At 31.9% G+C, this 24,843-nt stretch overlaps 1 protein-coding gene and 1 non-coding gene across 5 annotated transcripts in view; one reads left to right on the top strand and one right to left on the bottom strand.

The window, feature by feature from the left end:
• Positions 1-1,274: 1,274 nt before the first annotated feature.
• The window catches only part of LOC123714083 (17-beta-hydroxysteroid dehydrogenase 13-like), a 28,017-nt gene continuing 4,448 nt past the window's right edge, over positions 1,275-24,843 (top strand). For 3 of the 4 annotated variants that reach the window (XM_045668180.1, XM_045668181.1, XM_045668183.1), the window contains exons 1-6: positions 1,484-1,535; positions 2,846-2,915; positions 17,917-18,076; positions 20,985-21,136; positions 21,730-21,907; positions 24,026-24,211. In XM_045668180.1, the coding sequence (XP_045524136.1) occupies positions 1,499-1,535; positions 2,846-2,915; positions 17,917-18,076; positions 20,985-21,136; positions 21,730-21,907; positions 24,026-24,211 (783 nt within the window). In that variant the 5' untranslated portion in view covers positions 1,484-1,498. Of the gene's footprint in view, positions 1,377-1,483; positions 1,536-2,845; positions 2,916-17,916; positions 18,077-20,984; positions 21,137-21,729; positions 21,908-24,025; positions 24,212-24,843 lie in introns of those variants that run through there. The other variant, XM_045668184.1, reaches the window with a different exon arrangement.
• Positions 14,859-14,946, bottom strand: Trnay-gua. The gene is given in 2 exon segments: positions 14,859-14,894; positions 14,910-14,946. It is a non-coding gene; the product is annotated as a tRNA-Tyr (tRNA).

Consider the following 24,843-nt stretch of genomic DNA (forward strand, 5'->3'; position numbering starts at 1 on the left):
ATTTTCTGCAAAAGAGTATTTATTAAATTTATATATGATATTTTATGTTGTATGGCTGAAAAAGTGGTTTTCTATATTCTTCTTAATATATTTACTGACTGAAATTTTGGTATTGTACTGAATATATACCCTCGAACTTGCTTTAAAAGACAGACAGAATTTTTACCTTTAAAAAAGCTTTTTGGTTTGCAATTTAAACGTTAAATTATGCCCTTTATTTCATTATCAAATATAAAAATGCATTTTAATTTGTAACAGAACTTATAGCTGCACTAGGTATAGAACATGACGGAAATTGCATAACAACTATCGTTTAATAAATAATTAATATTTGAAGACATAGTTTTAATATTTCTAACTGTACAAAAAATCAACAGAATATATTGAGGAAATAAAAGTTATATACTAGAACAATGAACGTAAAAGTAAAAACCTTAAAAGAATATAATATAATAACTTATATATATTTTTAAAGGATTCCCTTTAGGCAAGGTTCCGAAGATACGGGCAGCGTTCAAATTGTCATTGAAAATAAAAACACATACACAACACGCCGCATTAAAATAGAAGTAATCTTATCGTACAACCCATACGTAGTTGTTTAAAATTTGTAGTTTTAGACACAAACCAGACGGATAATATAATCGCCACAGGGCCAGGGTTTTTGACTGGATAGGAAACCTTGGAGCAAAAACTCGATTTGATGATAACGGTAAAGCATTATAGCATTTTTGGAAGCAAAAACTTTGTTTTAATATTATGTTATAACTGGTTTTCGTGCCTGAGTACCCAGAAAAATAGTTTTAAATTTGGCCTTAGATTTTAATATATTTAATGAAAAAAAACCTCCAACTTTGATTTGGAATATAGACTCTTGGGACGTGGGGTTCAAGTGCACAGATGCTAATTTAAGAATTAAGTTGTCGCCTGCTAGATAGTATCGGTGGTCCGAGAACTGCTTTTCTCACACAACTCACTTTATAGGTAAGTTAAGTATCGCAACAAAGCCACGAAATGCTGCCAGCATTAAAGCTACATTGCCTCAAATTTTAAAATTTGTTTATGCGCTTACTAAATCTGTGGTCTACACATAAGTTCTGTAATCTATAACCTATAAATTAATACACACATGTAAAAGGAATCATAGCAAAGAAAATATTAATCTGTAATATAAATTTACTGTACTACTAATAACTACTAATACTAATAAATTAAACATATATCCACTTTGTTATCAGCAACTACCGGACTTTGTGTCGGACAAACTCACGACAAACAATCAGTATTTTAGTCATTCGTCGCGCTTTGTCCGGTGCACACGCGCATTGCAAAACTCGCGATATACTTCCGGTATTTTGTGACTCTTTGATTATAAGGTAATTATTTTAAACATGGTTATAATTTATTGTCATTCCATTAATTAATTTAGATGTCTTTTAGGACAGTGTTGCTAGGATTTCCTGCTTCTATCTACCATCTAAAATCGTAAATAAAAATAATGATTAATAAAGAAAACGTAGAAAAGTTTAAAAAAGGTAATTTTTTTAAGTAATATAATGAATATATATGTATTTGCAAAATATTAAATCCTGCCGTGCCAAAATGAGTATATTTTCCAGGTTATTAACTAAGTTTTTACTACCATTCATGCATTATTTGCACTCTTAACACAATGATAAGGTTTACATGAACTTATTTAGCATATATTAACATCACATTATTATCAATTCAGTTTTGATAATCGTACCTGATGGCTTCGATATTCTACTTTTTTTATTTTAATAATTTTTCTTAGTTTCGTCCAATCACGACATATTGTAAATTGTGATCCTAACTTCATTTTTTCTACCAAGACAACCTTATATTTAAAATCAGCAGCTGATATTTGTTTAAAGGCCAAGGGTTAAGGCTAATAAATAATTAAAGTCTAATCTACTTTACTAAGAAGGATATTTAACATAAGAAAGTGTCCGATAACACTACTTAAAGTTTTTGTACTATTTTATGCATTTACTCACACTAATTCAATTCTAATAGTTTTGTCCTTTTCAATCTTCTCACTGGGTCCGTGGTGTCAAGATGTTGAATACCCTCGACAAGTTCGTGGGCTCCAGCAATCCTTTTGATTATTGTGGTAGCGTTCTGTATATTAAGGTTCCGATGTAGGTCGTCATTGCGAATGTGCCAGGGAGTTTTTAATAATTTGCCAAAAATTATTTTATTATACAGTATAAACTCCATGTAACGCGTACTTCGATTTAACGATGAACTAAACCCTAAATCGTCGAACTCACTTGGCTTTGCTTGGTTTAGCTTGTCTTCCATACAATGATACAGTCTACATAGCATTACCCACTCTCAATAATGACCTAAATTAAGTTGTTGTGTACGTTCTTTTGTCGCTTTATTATCCTAGCCCGCAATAAACTCGACTGTCGGCATCATGCATACGAACTTTCTAAGAAATTCGTTCTTTAGTTTTCAATGTCATGGATTATATATAGGTTTTCTTTTCTCCATTAAACGACAACTGTCTATAACACCATAAAATGCACAGACCCTTCAGTGTCGTTATAAAGAGTTTACACTGTACTTTTTCACTCTGTAGCAAGGACAACTACCACTTGCTTCATACTTTTTACTCTCTTTGCATATCACTGAATCTAACCCAAACCGGTTTACTCTCAATATTCTCCTTCACAATACGAGCATATTTAAATTGTGCCCACAGAATCGTCCATTGCACAGCCGGAATTCGAACCCACGACCTCAAGGAGTGAAATCATACCTATGGCACAATTTATTACATATATAGAATATTTAAAGACGGATTCGTTTGTTACAGAACTTACGATGGCAACCACGGAAATACAGAAAAACGGAAGTGCACAAAATATTATAAAACAGGCACCCTGGTAAGTCTTAATATTTTTTATTTATTTTACATTGTGACGTACATATATGTATATATCCAATAATATTACAAAAACATCAACAATTTATAGCATTATTTTAAACGATTATCTCACATTTTTAAAATTCGAATTCAAGGTATCACAAAAAATCATAGACTAACATAAAACATTTTTTAAATGTAAACACGATATAACGACGAAAACCTGTAGTTTTTTTAAAGAATGTACGTAATGATTGCCTTGACAATCTTCCTACATTTACTAATAATTGGAAATAAATGCAAATGTCAATAAAAATAATACTTAACAAAATACAAAATATAATAGCTATTATAGATCCAAATATGTAATCTTGGGAGTCAAATCTTACCTCGAAGTATGTCTTCCGCGTGTCAAATACAGTACTTTTTTGACATACAGGAGTCGTTCTCAAGTCTCGTTATCTTTTCCTAAGTCGCCGCAATACATATACTAAACTTACGATGGTTTCTGTCAAGTCGCTCATCCTATTAGTTTTAAAAATTACATTTTAAGAAGTGCACCAGACATAGAATACGATGTAAAAATTGCAGTTAATATATCTTTACTGAATTACAAATTTATATAGAAAGGAGCTTTAATGTGCACCTGCCATCAATTAATAATCTTTCATAAATATTTTAATACTTTTAATATTGTTACCATTACCATAAACATGAAGCTTAAAAAACGTTTCACCCAAGCATAAAATTCTTTTTGCAAAAGTCTATAAAGGAGGTTGATATCGTAGAGTATTTATTCGCCACATAACCAAGCGATAAAAATCGATCCATAAAAAATTTAATAGCAGTAAAGGTTAGTTCAAAACCACTATATATTTTTAATTTAGCCTTTTATTTTGGGTGAAAGAAGTTGAAGTTGACCGGAAGGAAATTTAGGCAAACCTTGATAAAATAATTGTTGAAATGTTTTAAGACCTTCAATAATTGAAGCATATTAAAATTGTATTAATTTAATTATTATTATCAGTTAATTACTTGCAATGTATTTTCTACCTGTTATTAAAAGAAATCTCTCTATTATATATTACATAGTTATTAATGGTAAGGTGTATAATTCAGTCTAATTTATGTAAATTGACTGAAATATTTTATTATTCCTAAATAATCATGCACACAACAAAACATACTGTCATAATTGTAAGGCGAAGCTTATGATTACCTATACCCGTATCAATATTAATACTCGCTAAAAATATGCTAACAACAACATTGAAACAACTCATACAACATGAAGCTTTTAACCTAGGACTGGTTTGGTTGTCAGTGAAACAGGTATATTAGTTGACAAAAAATGACCACCTTAGTGAGTGAAATATAATTGTTAATTACATTAAATATTATATGCCAATATTACATGATTATAAACAAAATATATTAAAAGTAGAAAAAGTAGTAATACTGTATACTTGAACTAACATTCAATCAAATAGTCTTAATAATACACGAAAATGTCTGCCCCACGGTCCTCTGAATAAAATTATATTACATACTAACCCGTAAAGGGGTTCCGATTGATGGTACTGATAGGATATAGGATATATACGAAAATTAAAAAATATTAAATGTAAAAAATCTATGATGTAATTTATTTTTGTAATGATTGGAAATTGAACGGGCTTTTATTACTAAGATCATATTAGTTCGGGACTTCTTTGAATTTCAAATATCTAAAGAGTAAAATTGTTTTCGTCGGACAATAATTTAAAAAAAGCCAGTGGAGTAGCGCTACAACCTTAAATTTTTAGTTTAAGATTTATTTACTTAATGATCATTTGTCAATCTAATAGGCAAGTAGGTGACCGGCCGTCGTCGACTTTTTGGGTCTGTGGCAAGCCGGTTTCCTCTAAATGTAATATTTTTTCCTGCGAATATTAAATGTGCACATAAAAAGAAAGTACTTTGGTGTACAGACGGTCGGTCGGATCAGACCTACGCTGCGTCGGACATTAGTCATCTAATTATTGTTGCCAAGTTATAACCAAGTTATGATACCCATTTGTACATACATAATTCTTTGTATTATTTTTACAATCTACACAAAGTATATAAATATATATCCACTGACTTATATACATAGTAACGATATTAAAACTAGGCCAACACTGCTCATATTTGACATAGACAAATATTAAAAAAATATCTATGAAATACATTGTTACAGTTCTACTCTTTAGTAAGGTGGAAAATTTGTACATCTAATTGTATTGTAGTTTGGTAAAACCCGAAACGAATTGGAGTTTTACGCAGGTAATTCCTCTTCGTACAGTGCACATAAAACAATTGTGAACATCTTGTCGTATACGGGGAAGGAATTAACGCAATTAGTGACAGCAACTAGTATTTATAGTGACAAAATAGTAAGCTAATGAATGCTCCACGGATATTAAATGCAACGCATTTATATTTATCACAGGTAGGAATCATTTTAGACAGCCAAGGTCAATCATAAACAAAAGATTTGTTACCAATGACGTCATCTGTCAAATCCGGCAGATTCCTGAGGTTTACTAAGCTATTTTTTAAATCAAGAACGTAAACTAATTATCTGACAGCCACAAAATATAATTTTACGTTCAGAAAAAAAAGTATTTTTAATGTGTTATTTGTGGGTTCAAAGCAACAAATTGAGGCTGCCATGTGGTGGAGGGTTATGTGGGACTCTCTACTGTGCATACTCACAAAATCCCCACGGCACCACCAGCAATAGCCCGAGGATACACGGTAACAGGGTATTCTTGTCCGCATCCCGCCGCCTCTATTGCCACCAATGAAACCGTTGTGTATCTTAACAATTTAAGAAAACGTTTTTGCGTATTGCGCTCTGCATCTAAGCACTCGTCTTTCTTAAGGGGGCATGTTGTCAGATATTTTTTCAGTCACTGTCTGTCTCTTCGTTAGCTTCTGTCTAGCGTATACTCCTAGGGACGGCGAATAAGTTTTGTTTTCGTCTAAAATAGCCGTTTGGTACAAACTCAGTTCTTTCACTAGCATAACTACCAAAATATTATAGTAATGTTTAATAAAAATTAAAAAATCAATGGCGCTACAACCTTTTTAGGCCTGGGCCTCAGATTCTGTATCTGTTTCATGATCATAGTAGTAGTTTCTGAAAATTGGCAAGTAGGTGATCAGCCTTTTGTGCCTGACGCGCACCGTCGACTTTTTGGGTCTAAGGCAAGCCGGTTTCCTCACGATGTTTTACTTCACCGTTCGAGCGAATGTTAAATGCGCACATATTAAGAAAATCCATTGGTGCAAAGCCGGAGATCGAACCTACGACCTCAAGGATGAGAGTCGCACGCTGAAGCCACTAGGCCAACACTGCTCGTAATCGTAGTAATGTTTAATAATAATAATTTATGGCAAGAATATGGTACAAAAATGTGTAAGACGGTACAATAGTAAGTTCGCATACTCTGCCACACACAATGGCGCGCAAATTTGTCTTTAAAGGAGTTTTAAATTTTACATCATTAGTCATATGAATTGATCAATTTTTATATTATTTGTATCGTACATATCATATTAAACGTTATTAAATTTATATCAACTACAGTGTCTTACACAAATAATCATTTATTTAATAATAATTTTTTTTTCCAAAAGTTATACACCAAGTCGATTTTTAAAGACTAGTCGGAAGATCTTTTAGTTCTTTTGGTACATTATTGTAAACCTTAATTGCCATACAAAAGGAGTTTTTGCTAAACAGTTCCAGATTGATTTATGGCACAGCCAATTTCTCCCCATGTTAAGTATATAGAATATTTAATAAGTGCACAGTGTGTTCAAACAGTTTCTTTGATCACTGTTATTTAATTGGCAAGTAGATCAGCCTTCTACCTTACACATGCCGATTTTTGGATTAGAGACATGCCGGTTTCTTGCGAAGTTTTCCTTCACCGTACGAGCGCATGTTAGACCTGCACATTAGTGAGCCTATGTTGGTGTACAGCCGCAAATCGAACATACGACCTTAGGGATGAGAGGTGCAAGCAAGTGGTGGCAGGTGGATAACGTAGCTCTTGCTGCCGGCTTTATATAAGGCTGTAAAAAGTTTACTATGGCAAGCTTACATTTTTACTCAAGGACCTCGAGAATGTGTTCTTTTGATAATCATTTAAAGTTGAATTTTTTGATGCACTAGATTCATTCGCAGCTGTAGTTAAAAAAATCGATAGATCGTGGTTTTATCATGGATAATATGTTTATAATCACATTTTGATATCACTGAAGTATAACTAAGAACGTTGATAAACCGCGGGTGATATAATACAAAGTTTATTCAACTCTGTTATCTCTAGTTTATATAGAGATGTTAACTCGTTTAAAAACGTGTAAAAAATACAAAAATCTATTAATAAGAATAATTTTGTTGACAAATTTTAATAAAATCCTGGTATATCACAAATACCCCCGGGTAAATTGAATTAAAGGGCATGAAATTCAATAAAACCGATTACTCTTCTTTAGAACTCGATAGAGAAGATATCTGTATTCCCTATCCTAATGACATTGAATCCTATAATCCTTTTTTTATATTATGGCAATAGTTTTAACTCCTAAATTCCTTTATTCTTGCAATTAAAACTTAAATGTGTTCTGTGTTGTATTGACCAAGAACATTATTGAATACTTACAAATAATTAATTACTTTTCGTTTTATACATATTTTGTTTATTGTCATTTATGGTCATACTTATAATTAATACGAGCTGTGTAGGCCTGGTTCAGCGTGCTATTTTTAGCCCTGCGGTCGTAAGGTTGATGTTCAGCACCAATGGAACTTTTTAAGTGACAATCGCTCGTATGACAAAGAAAAACATCAAAAGGAAACTGACTTGCGTTAGACCTCAAAGACCTCGATGGCTTCTATTAAAAAAATAAATGATTAGTTATGAAACAAATACATAAATCTGAGGCCTAAAACATTGTAGTGCCATTATATTTTATTAAACAACTAAAAAAAACAATGCTTAGGATAACATTAACATTGGGTCATTGGAAAAATTATGTACCTTAATCTAAGACTTTGGCTTATTTCCAATGTTTTAATGTGAAGTCATTCATCAAGAAAAAACAAAGGGAAGAACTAACCGCGTATACGCGGCAATCGAATTGTCATCTGTCAGTCGTTTGCTAACGTCAGTTCAAGGCTAGATTAGACAAACCATAACAGATACATAAAAGCCCAATTTAGCTGGAGAGACACGCACACTTACGCAATAACTCACACGAATACACAATTAACCTTACGTATGTACGTGTAACCTTTTAGCATTGGAATCATAAGGATTATTCCCAAGGCCACTTTTTGATCTTTGACGGAAGTTGATTGACACACAAATTTTGCACTCTGCCCCCCGTTTACGTCTGTCTCAACTCTCAAGGCTGCACAGCAAAAAATATACATTAGCAGTAGATAAATAATTTAAAAGTAAGACCGTGAAAATACATAAATACAGCTAAGACATTACATATTTGAATTAAAAATTGCATGAGTACTTTTAATTAACGTTTTTTTATTCAAAAATCATTTTATTATACTGAAATCTTATCATAATGAAAACATATTTTGATATTTGAAGTAGGTACATTATACTAGTATAGTATAGAATAGACTTTTAGCTGCTGTCAGAGTCGTGTCGGTGTATAGAACCTGCCAAAACGTAAATTTCAGGACGTAATACAGTAATACAGGACGTAAATTCAAATCTTCTGCAATCATTGATTATATATACCATTACCTGAAGTGGTGGTGTTTGGACATCAGACGATATAATCTGATATTTTTAATATATTTCTGCACAATAAATATATTTGTTAGGCAAACGGAAAATTTCGTCGCCTTCAACTGTTGCTGTGGTTTCATTTATTCGACCTTCAGAGATACGCTTGTTCACGGAGGAGATCAACTTTGCTGACACGACTGCATCTTAAACTCGTTTATCCTACGAGATCTCGCGGGATCGGGATATCATTCCCTAGTTGAATTCAGTAAAGCAAGCGGTGTTTATGTAAAAAAATGTACGTAATATAAAAATCAGTGTCATTCTCTGATATTATATAATATAAGATAAAGGTGTTTATTTTTTCGATGAAAAACATATTTTTATGAAGTGTATATTATTGTCAAAATTATGTAGAATAATTTACCTACGTATTTTTTTTAATTTAATTGCGAGCACAGTTATTAATGTAATTAAAAACAAGGTCGTAAGAAAATATTTCAACCTAGACTTAAAAATACAATGTACATAAAACAAGGTTAAACAATTTAGACTTGAAATAATAATTAAACTTAATTAAACAATTAAATTATATACCTACACTATGATTTCTAAATACATACAGGTCACAAATAATTTCAGGTAAAAAAAGTATCGCGGATTAAGATGTAAACAATATCTTGATAGCTAGAATTTTTGAAATAGAATTGCGAAACTAATTAATTTCGTAACCGTGTGTGAAGTCAATTATAATGCGGTTGCTAGGAAACCAATAATCGTACAAGATTAACATTAAAAGCATAGGTATCTTATAGAAAATAATGGAAGTGACATTTTATATTAACTGTACCAAATTATAAGAACTTGGATGCCATTTCGCAAATGCATTTTCGTTGTTTACTCTAGCCTACAAGACGGACCTCACACGGCCGTTTTTAAATAAGTTTTTTACCAGTTTTTAAAATAAATACATAGAACACAACAAGGTATTGGTAGTTGTTACCGCTAACTGGACTGTCACAGTCACGTTTAAAGTCAGATGATCACAATGATGGAATCTTATTGCGTTTAAATGTTGTACCAAAATACGGCAGATCACAGAACAGGTCAAACTTTAATTCAAATTTCTAAAGCTTCAGTTATATCGATTGTTACTCACGCAGCCTTTTTTATCAAAATACAATGACCATAGGGAGTTAATTCGCCAGAGAAGTATGTCGCTTTAAATTCGCTCATAGGAGTTAAACGTTTCTCACACTGTTAATGATATGTTATGTTACCAGTTGCGCCACCAATATTACGTTTTATGTACTGTAGGTATTACAACCATTGATGCAACGCGACGCATACTTGGAGATTTTTCTATAAAAAAAAACGGATTAGCTAATAGATGATTGGTATGTGGGAATTAGGGATTACATATATACAAATACTAGTCAAATATGAATGTTTGTTTGGATTGGACGAGCCACTACGAGTAGTTCAGTGGAGTGTATTAAAGTGACAATTAGACAGATTTACAGTATGAAAAATAAAACGCTAATAAAATTAATCGTCTAATCATTAATTATTTTAAAAAAAATTGATTTTCATACATAAGTCATATGACCGTTTTGTCATATATGAATAAATGATGACGTAGCGTATTTGTAAATAATATTTCTTGTCTTAAAAAAATCTTACTCTACAATCTTGTCAAATAGCCTTTTTATATAGGTAATTATTATCTGGGATATAATTCTGGTTACAGAAATCCCACCCAGAAATATGTTAGCGCCATACCCCATTCTTATGGGTGCCATAATTACCAGAAAAATTACTAAACTATGAACGCATATAATATATTAAATATAAAACTTACCTTAACCTAGATGGGACTACATCAGTTAAAATGTGATATATAAAGTCAACACGCACTAAATCATGCGAGCGAAGTCACGGACAGTCAGTAGTTGCGTTGCGTAGTAGTATGTGTAAAGGTGTTAATAATCTGGTGAAGTAATAATCTCTTTTATATACTCTCTTGTATTTTCGTAATTTAATAAAACGTACGTTAAAGCTGCAACCGTAATATAAGAGCAACAAAAATATTATATCTCTATGTTGTTATTTGTAAAAGGCTTTTGGAAGGAAAACTTTATGGAAGGTTTACTTTATGGCAAAGTCTAATGTTTACTTATCTGTGATAATGCCATGCACGTTGCGTTTGGCGCCATTCTGATTTGTCATACATTTTGTTGTACCGAATTTGAACGGGTTATGCTTTAGAATCTTGATTGTAAATGTGATAACAATGGTGTCTAAATAATCAGAAATTAAGAAAAAAGGTACTCCCCTTTAGAAAAACGTACTATGTATGTATGATTTAATCTTCTCTCATAGTTTCAAATTTTTTATAACATAAAAATACGAACCTTTTCATTTGCTTGGGTTTCATCAGTGGTTGTTGTTTTTGCATAGAACAAAGTTCCATATTATTTTGGCAAGTCCTGATAATAATGAACACAAGGAAAAATTAAATACCCACGCGCATTGTTTTCAATTGATGCTGTATATATTATTATATTATAAATGACTTAACCCCGCCCTGCCAAAAAGGGTCATTCACCCCACGCTTCCTTTAATCAGTTGTTTACAAATCGGCTAATTAGTTTCAACTAAGTTAATACAATAAATGACTCTAAGTACGGCCATAAGGCATTACAATAAACCACCCATTGTATTGTGTTTGGAAAAGCGTGTGTAAATAAAACTGGGCTAAACTTTTTCCTAAATTCTATTGAAATACCAATAGAGGCAAGAAAGTAATGTATCGCTTTGAAATAATGTTGCCTTAATTCAATTGTATTCTAATGTCGGGAATAATAAACTGTTTTATTTGTTTATATGCAACACCTATGACACTTGAATTAAAATACCAAATATTGGGTGGACTTTTTATTTTATAAATGTACGAAATTTCATCAATATCCATTATAACGACCATTGACATCTTAACTATGATATTCCTGTGTCAAAATCAGCACGTTTTCGACATACGGAAATGACACTTAGCGCTCAAAGTCATGTTTCTAAATCTTAAACTAAACTAACACAGCAATAGCAAACTGGCGGACAGGGTGGTTTGTTATGGTCACAGCACTGTTAGGTCATTATAGTTGAGTTCAGTTCAGTATCAGCAACCTTGATACTTAATATGTATGTATGACGTAGCATAAGAATTACGTTATTTCGCATAACCTTTCGACTAGATGCAACGAAAAAATCATATGATGACAACCAGTAATATTATTAATATTATTCAAAGTACTCACAGGCCATAAAGGAGGATTTTCAGGAATATTGGGTGTGAATTTTTATAACACAATGACATTGTAACGCAGACGAAGCCGCGTATGCCTCTTGTATTCCATATAACAAAGCTGAATTAACACCAATTTAATAACTGAAACAATCGCTGGAAGGATCGCAGGATGCGTATTGAGTTTTTTTTGTAATATTTCCGATAATTATGCAACATGCAGTTGCATTAGTGAAAGTCTGGCCGTGCGTTGCGGTGCATTAGCGTTCTAACTTCAAAACCTATGCCGCGTGTTGGCGCGCGGCAAACGTGTATTTGACATTTAACCATTTTGGACATAATTTGAGATTTAGTGATGTGGCTTAACGTGTCTGTGGTACAGTCCGGAAAAAAGCAAAAGCTACTGTTTTTTGAGTGAGTATCTATGCTTGATATTTGAAAATATCTTTATATCGAGAATAATTTATTGCCATAGACAGGACAGATTAAACTCTTTCGAAATTACTACAGTACTATTTTGTACTTTACTTCTTTAATATATTTTCTGTAGAAGAAGATTAAACATTTTATTACTGGCCATTACACTGCGTCATTTTTATAATCCATGAAAATAACTTTTAATTAAATACCATTAACATTTAAGTCAAATTAATTAGTAATCAATTAACGAAGAGTTCAATATGTTAACGATTTATATAGGTTAATGACCTTACAAGAATGTACTGTAATTTAGGTGTAATTTTTATAAAGTCGGTATGGACTCAGTAAGTGAGATAATCACAAACTGTCTATGCTATGTAGTAATTATTATAATAAGGTTCGAATATCCTATTATGTATCTGTAAAACCGGATAAATTAATAATCTAATAATCATTAAGGAATTGTTGGTGCCGTTATTTATTAGATATATTTCTTTACTAAGTAAGTTTTATTGTAGTAAGCGATCTCTTTCAGCGACCCTAATTAAAGAAAATAGTAAAACAGTTATGTTAAAACTGCAAGAGTGCGCAACTTATTTAAACCAATGAAATATAAATATTAATAAAGACATGTAATAACTTATAAACTTATTAGAATAGAGAGTCAAATGTACTGTATTTTAATTAAGTGGATTTTGAAAAACACAGACTACTTTTCTGTAAAGACTATAAAAAATTACAAAGGTTAACAAATAATGTATGTGTTTGTTTTTTGTACTACCAATAACTTTAGAATGTATTTTGTTTTAATATTTATAAATATGTTCTTTAAATTCTTAAACATAAATGAAAAAACAGCAAGGGCCAGATTTAGAGGTCTGGAGGCCTCGGGGCCCGAAAGGAGTGGAGGCCCCTGGCCCCAAATTATTTTCCAAATACACTGAACTATTGTTTTCAGTCGAGTTTTGCAATCAATAATTTATTGTGAAACCAAGTAAATTATTTTAGTATATTTTAACAAACATAAAAATATGTATATCAAAAGAAAAGTTGTGTAAGTCGGATTATAAAACATTTTTTTTCCGAAGTCTCTTTTGTGGAGGCCCCGGGGCTATAGTCCCGGTTGCCCACCCTTAAATCCTGACAGCACCTGTGTAACATAGCATTACACAGGACCTACATATGTTAAAGGTTTTTTGTGATTAATTTATTTGTACTTTTTTGTGGCTTGTATTGTTTTGTAACCTAACAGTTTTAGTTTTCATTATACGTAGGTACAGAATGTAATAATATTAAATTATAGTTGGCCATTTTTTTGTACTTTAAAACATGACCATTAATAAAAATCTTTCAGTCTGATTTATGCTCAATATATCGTTTTGTATATGCTTATTTTTTCCATACTGTACGCTGAAGTACAAAATGATTGATGTCGATTATATTACAGTAATGTAATATAATCGTCATATAATATAATGTAATATGTAAATATTCAAAAATTCTATGGGTACAACTTTTTTTAAATGAATATCTATAGAAAATAATGTATTAACACTAAAAAGATTTCGTTGTTAGTATAATATAGAAAATGCAGGAGAAGAAACCAGTTAGTTTTAGAATACGCTTATATTTATTTATTATTATTGATTATACTTTTTTTTTACATTGCCTTTGTATATGAGTTTCCAGTGGAATACAGGTAACAGTATCTCGTTACGTAAGGTATTATCTAGGTAATCTATACTACGAACGGGTAAGTATGAAGGCTCTGTAATAACTAGTTTAACCACTTTCTCTAAGGCTACCTAGGTTACCTTAAAGTCTGATAATCGGGATCTATTACAATATATAAAATCCACTGCTATCAATAGTCATAATCAAAGTCAAAGTCAAGAAAACTTTATTCATATAGGTAAACAAGTACATTATGATCGTCAGAAAAGAAGTTAAATTAATTCTAAATTAACATTTACTACCAGTTCGCCAATATAAGTATACGTAAATTATTTCGTAATATATATTTTTAAGTTTAATCTGAGCAATAACATCACATACCGCTGAATGAAACATGATTTACACTTTATTTCTTTAGAAGTTGAACAAGATGCTTGTTTACAAAATACAAGAAAATATGATGTTAAAATTGGAATGGATGTTAAGGTAGAAGTTACAACAAGGACAGATAAGGATAAAAATATAGACAAAAATAAGAACGTATTAAACCTCATAAGGATAAAACAACAACAAGATTAAATGTTCATTTTTGTGTCACGAATATATATGTCATAAAAATAATAAATTAAAATTATAATTATAATTTTTGTTACGAATAAAGTCCAAAATTATATAATTTTATTATGATGATATATTAATTACAATATAGTGGTAATTCATTTATTTTAAAATATATTAACATTTGTGTAAATACGTATACACTTTAAAAAACATATACTCCTTCGAGCCGGATTTGAACCAGCGACCTATGGATATCAATCGTAAACAACTACAGTCCACCGCTCTACCAACTGAGCTATCGAAGGTTACAAATTAAATGCGAAATTATAAAATAGATTCTATTAGCAGTAGTAGATAATAAATTTATCGTTTTTATCGATATCGCAACTATTATCATAAAACTTGATAATATTTTGTAATTAATAATAAAAATCCGATTACAGATAAGCAAGTAATCGATATTACATTATTTCTAGCAACTCTTTCCACACCAAAATTTCGGAAATTCTTTACCAATTCACTGTCCTAATCAATTTATACGATTTGAAAAGGACAAATGTTATAGATACCGTGATGAATCAAGCGTAACCACAGACGCATACTTGTAATTGACCTGCAAGCTGCAATAACACGCAAAACGCAAGGCCGTATCAAGTTGAGCGAGTTTCCCTTATATTTGAATAACAAACGTAGTGAGGTCGCACTTGAAAATTATTAGGATTCTAAATTAATACACATGGACTATTTTCTAGAGTCGAACCTTAGTGACAAGTAAGTAAGGCAGCTGACAAACGGGTAGAAAGCTAATCTGATGTTAAGTGATTGTCCATAGACAATGTAAGAACGCTGGCAAGTGCGATGCCGTTGAAAGAATTCACCTTGAAGGGCCTTTAGTGGAATTGGTTCGGAGGCACTTCATCGGGCAGCTAGTTCCATATAGCGGTGGTGCGCGGAAAGTCAATAGTATAAGCTGTAGTCAATTATGAAATAATATGTACTTTATGATATATATTTCACTTGAATGTTCATATGTAGTTTTATCTGTTTATTAGTGTGAATATCATATCAAAATTAATCAAACCCTGTTTATCAGTGTTGACATTATTATATAATTAATAAATTTATCCAATAATGATAAAGGCTAAAGTCCACTTTAGAGAAATATGTAGTCGGCTGTCAGAGAAAAACCTCTTAAGAATTTCTTAACGGCATTAAACGTCTTGAATCTGGCAAACAACAAAAAATTAAAAAAGAATTACGATTTCTAAAGGTATCCATAATGACGTAAATATTAAAACAAAAGAAGCCTATTTCTCTTTTGGAAAATGTATGTATAGCAATTTATACTTAAATCAAGAAAATCATGCAACTTAAGACAATCCTTCACAAGATGCATACATCATTACTGGATACTTGTAGGTACGAATTACATAACAATACGTAATTCTTATTTGCACTCCGAACGCAAGGTTGCTTTAATTCTTGATGTAATTGGTATATTTTATCTATGCTTTAAAACAGTTTCTAAACTGAGGTTAAATTTAATCTTCCTCTATACAAAGGAGTTTTAATTTTTTAAATTATTATTATTTCTATAATACATCTAACAGTCGACTATTATGTGTTATGGCAACACTGGATTTACAAATGCCGTCAAAACAAATTCATTTATTTATCCCGCCGAAATATAGAATACTTAATTTACAAAACAAATCAGTAGAAGATGATCTATTATACGTCCAATCACCTTTTATAATGGAAAAGAAGGGAGATGATGTAGTCAGCACGCTTTAGCTACTAAAAAAGCTTAAGGGTGTCACACACTGAAGCTCTTTGGCTCAAGGCCCATCCTAAGTCGCATCTTACTTGTAGTAGAGACATTCATATTAATTTTTAAGTCTACATAATTATTACTGCGTTTGCTTTTTCAAATACTTTTATACTTTGTTACCTACACGTGACGTCATCTAGTTTAAAACGAGTTTTTAATCTGTTCCTTCCTGTAATATAAATGTTTATAATTCAATGTAAGACAAATTAACTATACTTAAATATCAATACGATAAAAACATTTTTAAATGATAGTGGATTGTAAAATATATTATAGCACAATATAATTGAGATGCTATTTGTAAATCACGAGAATTTAATCAATCCTAATTATCAATTGATTATTTTTAGTTAATCCAACGTCCGATCAATCTGGCTTTGATAACGACGCAACAAAAATTGTAAAAATATTCTCATAATGGACCGGAGATATATGTATATGATAAGCCGCAGCAACTTATTCGAGTCTAAATCTAATCAAAAAACCATTAAACATAACCAAAGTTGAGTTAACAAGAGTTGACACTCTCAGCGTTATTCAGAAACGCTGCTGGGACAGTCTTCAGGGTAAAACCAAACTCTGCCGTGATACGCTGCAAACTCTATCATAAGTTCAGCTGAAAAATAAAGTGCATTTTTTAATAAGATTCATTGCGTATTATTTATGATCTGTTATCAGGTCAGTTGAGAAGTCAAGCATATGTGTAAATTATGTAAATACTTTGGACATTGTTGACACTTATATATACTCTAAGATTTAAATAATAACTGACCTAACCTTTCTAAATGTGCATTTCGTAACATTTAACATTCCGTATTCTTGTACTTCACTGGATCTTTAGTATTGTAACTTTTCATCTATAATAGGCTGTATAGTTCTCATTTTTGCTCACCCAAATTTTCTTAAAAACGTCGAATTTAAACCCGTGATTTTTAAGTCAATCACTGACACTCTTATTTCACATTCATTCATATACATGATCTTTATCAATTTAAACCATTGAACCTGACCCAGGAATTATACAATAATAGTGTTTACTAGAAAATAAGAAAACTTCTTTATTATACATAATAAAAAAGTATGTTTAGTTAAAAAGAAAGTGCCCCCCCCCCCCCCCTTAAACCCCCCCACTAGGATTCCCTGTGCCGTGGGCAGCTAGTCTCTTCCATTTGATATATGAATGGTAATTGACATAATAATTTCTACATAACACTTACAATATTATACTAAATTAAACTACTGTTGTATAATGTAATAAAAATACTTTTCTTCTCAGCATAGGACGGATATTTAAGATTGTTTGTGAATGGATACATACACTTAGAAGAACATACTACATTTAGAAGCACAAAGCTACTACTAATATTACGCAAACAATATCTTCTCAATAACCAAATATTATTATAATATAACTTACTAACAAAGTATGAAATGTTTTTTACAGGACAGACGAGCAAGGCATCACGATGAAGGTGTACCAGGGCGTTATGATGGCGCTAGAGATTTTAGTTCTGATTGTGAAGCTGTATGCGACCTGGTTCTACTGCCTCTATCGCTTCTTTGTACCGCCAGAACCTAAGAGTGTTAATGGGGAAATTGTGTTGGTGAGTTATTTTTTGTTTAAAGTAAAAATGAAATATATTTTGGATCGCCTATCCGTTGGCATTGTACGGTTCTTTTTATGTAATCCTTTTGTAATATTTCTCTTTGTAAACTTTTAATTATAAGCATTATATTAGTGCACGCCGCGGCCGTCCGCTACCAATATCGTGGCCACACATTGATTATAATTTGTATAACTAGTTTCTTTCCATTTTTTGTTACGTGTGTTATTTTGTTCAAATCTATTGTTTAAAATTATAAATTATTTTAAACTTTATATAGACTCTTTAGTTTTGCTAAATAAGTAAAACTGTGTTGTTCATTTGACACACGATTTCTGGTTCAAGTCGGGTTGTTAACGACAACAAATGTTGTTGTGGAGGAAATGAATGAATGTTACTATTCAATGCGTATACAGATAAAAATTATACGTTAATAGTTATACAGGGAGAACACGCAAAACTTATCTTAATCAAATATTTGCAATTTTAACGAATTTGCAATTTATTTAACAAAAAATTACCTTAAATCAATATCACCATTTAACTCGTAGAAAATTAAAAAAAAAACTAATTTCTATTACCCAAATACAACTATATAGGAAAAAAACATTTGACTATATTATTCCAAATTTAATAAACTCGCTACCAGCTACACTTCTTACTAATATAACTAGAAACAATATTAAATTTAAATTAAATAGTAATTATTACATAAATAATATTTATGTATTTATGTATATATATATGTATATATATATATATATATGCTTTATTTATGTATATATATATATATATATATATATGCATAAAAAAATTATGTTAATCAGACATGATCGTCATTTAATTCATATTCGGATATAGGAAATCAAATGAGAATTCTCGTCAAGAACAGGTTTCTTACATCGGATATCTATGGAACGTCAATGTTTCAATTGTTAATGACGTTTTACGTGAAATTTTAATGATATTAAACCATTTGAGCTATCAACCTATGGGTATAATGGTATATGTCACTGGCCTTGGTATATAATTTAATTGTTTAAATATGTAAGGTCCTGGTGGACAGAAAACTGTGTCCAGTTTGTGTTTCCACCACACCAACTTCTTTTCTATTCAAGATTATGTATACAATAAATAAATAGTCATATTACGGCAAGAATATCTCGCAAATTTCTACGAGATAAAAATCCATAAAAAACTGTGCCCACTTAGCTTGTAACAGGATGAATCGATTCTAGGCTAAAGTAAACCTAATAATAATAACAAATCGTTTATTTATAAAGACATTTATAAAGTGATACATTAATTATTTTAAAAAACCACACAATCAGCCATATAAAATTAATATGGCATACAAATGTCATATTAATAATCATAACGTCTAAAAGAACAGTTTTTATAATTGTTGTCAATACTTATAGTCTACCCTGCCACATTAAAATGGCAAGTTGCCTTTAAAAATCAAAAAATTACATAAATATGTATGGATACATTGAATATATATATGTGTTTATATATCACTGACGACCGACTAGCGTTGCATATCCTCAATTTAGTCAATTGATGGCGCTGCAGGCTACTAGGCCAAAGCAGTAGCAAGATTTTTCTTTAATTCCCGATGATTCAATATCCTTCATTAGAATTTATTATATAGGATGCTCCGATTTGTATGTATGACGAAAAAGTTATTACTTTATTAATTTTTTTTTTAGTTTTGATGTTTTTAGTAATAACAAAAGTACCAGCTTATATAGATATTCAATGCAAATAACCGTAAATAATAAACATACCTAATTTAGAAATATATAACGGATAAGTTTATGACTATGTACCACTCCCGTTTGTCAAAATCAAATACTTTTTGACAGTCGAGAGTCACGCTTAAGTTAAGCCTCTCTTTTCTGAACTTAACCTAAAAGCGATCAAGACGATCATGATCTCTCGCTACAAAACTTAGCAACTCAACTACAAAGCTTCAGTGTTTTAAGGAAGAACATAAAAACCTATGCAGTATGCGGATAGTCATGGACATAGACATTATTAAGAACTAACTATATTTTTATAAGCTGCTCTTTTGTCATCACTAAATTTACACATAAAGAAAGAAATTATAATATTACTTAAAAAATATAATAAGATTTGCATACAATTGATATCAAATTAACTTTTAAGGTATTTAAGATTTACACATTCCTGATTAAGACACGAGACATTAAGTTTTTCTCGTGTATATCAAAAACGTCAAATCTTTTGATTTTTTAAGTTATTTTCGTTATTTATTAGTGTCCGGAGAAATGTTGGTGTAGTTCATAATTGATGTATTTAACGGGAATAAGCTAAGCAAAGTAGCTGTGGTTTCGCCTGCGACCAACTTTTTTTTTAATTTCTCAATTAAAATCGTCAGGCGTATAGGAAAAACGGAGCATTACAGATTTATATATTTTACTACATAGATTAAGGAAATATTATTTGAGCAATATCTGAAAGTCCTTGTAATATGAATTGGTTTCGAATACGTAACCATGAGAAGGAAAACTACTTTCTATATGTTTCTTAATTTCTTTTATGCAAACAATTTAGAAACCAAATGTCGGGTGATGTAAAGTCATACTCAGAGTCATTCCATAAGAGTCAACATTTACTTAATGATTGCTTTTCAATTCAATTTGGAAGTGGAAACGGTTTTGTTGGCCTACGAGTATGCTTCTGCTTCAAAATAGGCGCTATTTATGAGTCAACGATTATTAAAGTGAAACTTCTTTATATGGAAAAAAAATTACCATCACATTTTTCGATTACGCGTCACATTGTTCCGTTGCGCGTCATCTTTTTCTTGTCCAATTGAATGGACTATGTCAAGGTCGGATCTGCTTGATATCGGAGACACTCAAATGTATTTCTCTTTCAGATAACTGGAGCAGGCCACGGAATGGGAAGAGAAATGGCGTTGAGGTTCGGCCGTTTAGGAAGTGTCATAATCTGTGTTGACATCAATCCTAAAGGCAACGAAGAAACCGCCGAAATGGTTAAAGAGAACAAGGGAAAGGCACATACCTATAAGTAAGAAAATCACAATTTAAGCTATGAATTAATTTACTTGAGTTTAGGTCATATACACCCCAGGACAGAGGGCATCATCCAAAGACATACTAATAAGTTCTCTTAATTTTACTCCACGTACTTCCATAGCCACCCACTTCAACTTTCAGCGATTTATAGTCATATTGAGACCTTATTGCAGAGTCCCAATAGCTGATGTTAGAGATTCTCTCGGGCCAGAATTGGAATGACATAAATCTTCATTAATAAAATATAACAATTATTATTCACATTTTGCATTTGAAATGTTATTACGTCTTATTAAATAAACAAACAATGCCTACGCCGCTGGACGATTGTAAAAACAATCATATTTTATATAACTTTAAAATCCGCAGTCAACAGTTATTATAGATCTAAAATTGTTTACATAACTTGAGCCTATATAAGTTTGCCGGAAGTAGTTTCCATAAGACGCTGTATATAAGTAATCACATTTCAGAATTTATCTCACCTACTGACAGGAATTTCTACAAACCCCATTTCTAATTGTGGTCTTCACAAAATCAGAGATTATTCAGTGGTTTAATCATTGTGACACTATTTTTTTTCAGATGTGACGTAACAGACCGAGAGGCTATTAATCAGCTTATAGAAAAAGTTCGTAAGGAAGTCGGAGAAGTCACGATTTTGGTAAATAATGCTGGTATCATGCCATGCAAGCCTCTGCTCCAGACCAATGAAAAGGAGATCAGACTGGCTTTCGAAGTCAACGTTCTCTCGCATCTCTGGGTAAGACCTATTAATAAAAATTTAAAAACATATTTTCCACAAGTACCTGTGGGATAATTATATTAGTTAACGTAGGTTTAACTGTGTATAGTAGATAATTAGTGAATTTACAAGTTTAGTTTGTTTAAGACGAGGTATGTTTTATATATTAAATGGTACATACATACAAGTAACGTAAGGCAGAATAGAATAAGGCCAAGTAAGGTTAAGGTTAAATACGTCAAAAATTTTGAGATACTAGACTCATAGTCTCGTTTCCGAATGTCAACCAATTTGATGTGACTCATCATCGGACTTCGACGTCCGCAGAGCGTTTTTCTAGACATTTTTTGCCGCGCACCACCACTATGTGGAAAGCTGCCCACGGAAATATTTCCGAACCACTTCCACCTTCGACTTAGGGTCCTTCTAGAAAAGAGCGTACCAATTTTAAAAGGCTGGCAACTCACGTACGTACCTTCTGATAATTTGAGTGTCCATGGGCATATTACTTTACATTAGGTGAGCCTCCTGCCCGTTTGCCCCCTGTGCTTAATTATATAAAAAATATGTGTGCCCTTTCTTAGCAAATTCCGCCATTTCTGTCTGCACTTTCCTACTCTCTGGCATGTGCACTTGATGTTTTCTTAATCTGGTCCATCTAAGTTATCTTCCTCTTTAGCGGTTATTGTACCTTAAGCACCAGTTTAATATTTTGTTACTCCACATTTCTGTGCCTCAATCCTGTTGCGTAAGTTGTTGTTATATAAACCTCTTATTAAACTCATAAACGGCATCATGAATCCACAATGTCGATGATATTTTTTGAGAGTGTAATCCAGATTCGCATCCATACAATTAGTTGTTTTTCTATTAATTTTGTAATAATTTAACGGATTTTTAAAAGCACTATAACTTGATAGTTGAAACATGCGTTTTATAACCACTTCTCTTTTACAAGTGGCTTTAGTTAGAATTACTGCTGGTTACTTACCGCAGTCTGTAATTGATATTTACCAAGCACGTGTACAAACGACTTTAAAATATTTACCGTACAATCTTCTCAAGTACTTTGCTCTACGGGTGAGATTGATCAGAGTCGACAATTAGCGCTAAGTATGACTGACGAATCCAAAACCAATACATGATACTTAGTCCTAAATAATTCCCTTACATTTCCCTATAGAACGTTAGCTTCGGTCTTCGCCTCAGATTTCTCTATCTGTTTCGTGATTTTGTTTTTAATAGGTAAGTAGGTGATCAGCCTTCGGTGTTATAAACTATTTTCATCCTGCAGAAGAGAGCTCTTGAAATCTATAATTTAAAATGTAGGGAATCTCTGACTGATAACTTCAAGGAAATTAAAATACTTACATTTCCCTCGCAATATATTTATGAAAATATTATGTATGTTTACAAAATAGTGATAAGTTTACTAGAATAGAACATAAGTATAATGTTAATACTAGAAACTAACGTAGGCTGCAATTTCGTGTACTAGACTACCTAAACCTAAAGTTAGTGATTATTTCTTTGGGAATTCCTTTTCTTTAATAAAATCCCAGAGGCTCTTTTATCTCTGCCTTATAATAAATGTACCAAAGAAATAAATAAGTGTCGTTTGCCATAGTCATTTTGTATGATGATTTGCTATTTTAAAAGAGTACTGAGAGTTTTTTACGCCGGCTTCTTCTTTTGGCCTTCTATCTTCTTTGCCGATGAGTAGGGATGTCTATCGTTTCAAATTTAATGATGTGGAATGAGTGATACCATAGGTATAACTTTACTATTCCATAGTAAACATATTTTATTTATTCTATTTTGTGCCTGACACTCGCCGTCGACGTTTTGGTTTGTGTTTCCATACGATGTTTTCCTTACCGACTGTAAAATGCGCAAATAGGAAATCATTGGTGCCCAACAGCCGGGGAGCGAATCTACAAGATCAGGACCGGATGCTGAAGACACTAGGCCAACACTGCTCTTACACCTAGATTTTAGTTATATGAAGAGAATTAAAGACAAAGAAAACACTAATATAAATTTAAAAATCTTGGTCCCTATGGGAGAGTACTGTATTAAAAATTTATAGAGAGATTGAAATAGAATTATAATAATTATTACTATATTATCTTTCAGCTACTCCAAGCCGTGCTACCCTCGATGATGGAGAGAAATCACGGTCACATCGTCGCTATGTCTTCGATGGCTGGAGTTCTTGGTCTCCGTAATCTGGTGCCCTACTGCGGTACCAAGTTTGCAGTCCGCGGAATGATGGAGGCTCTGCATGAGGAACTTAGAGAGGATCCGAGGGACTTCAGTGGAGTAAGTTTTATTTTAAAGAACTACAGTTTTAAAAGAACCTAGATTGTTATGTTACGTTCGAAGAGATAATACATAAATAATAAGCCTTTATTTATCCTTCTTTACATATTACATACAAAGAGAAATATCTATATACAATTTTATTACTTTAATGATGTAGTGAAGGGGTCCTCCATCTTTGTACACCCTATTTTATTTTTTGTCGACATCATACAATTTTTGCCAGCTAGGCTCGCTAGCGAGCGTCGGCGCATCGCTCTTTTGATTTGCCCTTGTTTCTTAGTTCTTTGGGATCAGTCCATTCTGGTATCGTTTGCATTTGTGTTCGGAGTGACATCAACAGGGACTTTTTTTTATTTAAAATTAAATTTTACAATTTCAACAGTACTTGGGTATAATTTTGTCATTTTAGAATGTTACATAGAATTTCTCGCATCCTCTCACCGTGGCGAAGCCTCCTTTAATCCTCCTGATCTCCGTCTGTTACCTTAGGTCTCTTGGTGCATCACAGACTTAGGGTATGTGTTTGGATACTTCTGTAGGACTAAGGGATCAATAGGGTTGTTAGGTGTCACCCTCTCCTATATTTAGTTATCTAGTGCAGCTTACTTCATCTACTAACAGGTACTCCT

Source organism: Pieris brassicae, chromosome 9 (assembly GCF_905147105.1).
Source record: "Pieris brassicae chromosome 9, ilPieBrab1.1, whole genome shotgun sequence".
Classification (NCBI taxonomy): Eukaryota; Metazoa; Arthropoda; class Insecta; order Lepidoptera; family Pieridae; genus Pieris; species Pieris brassicae.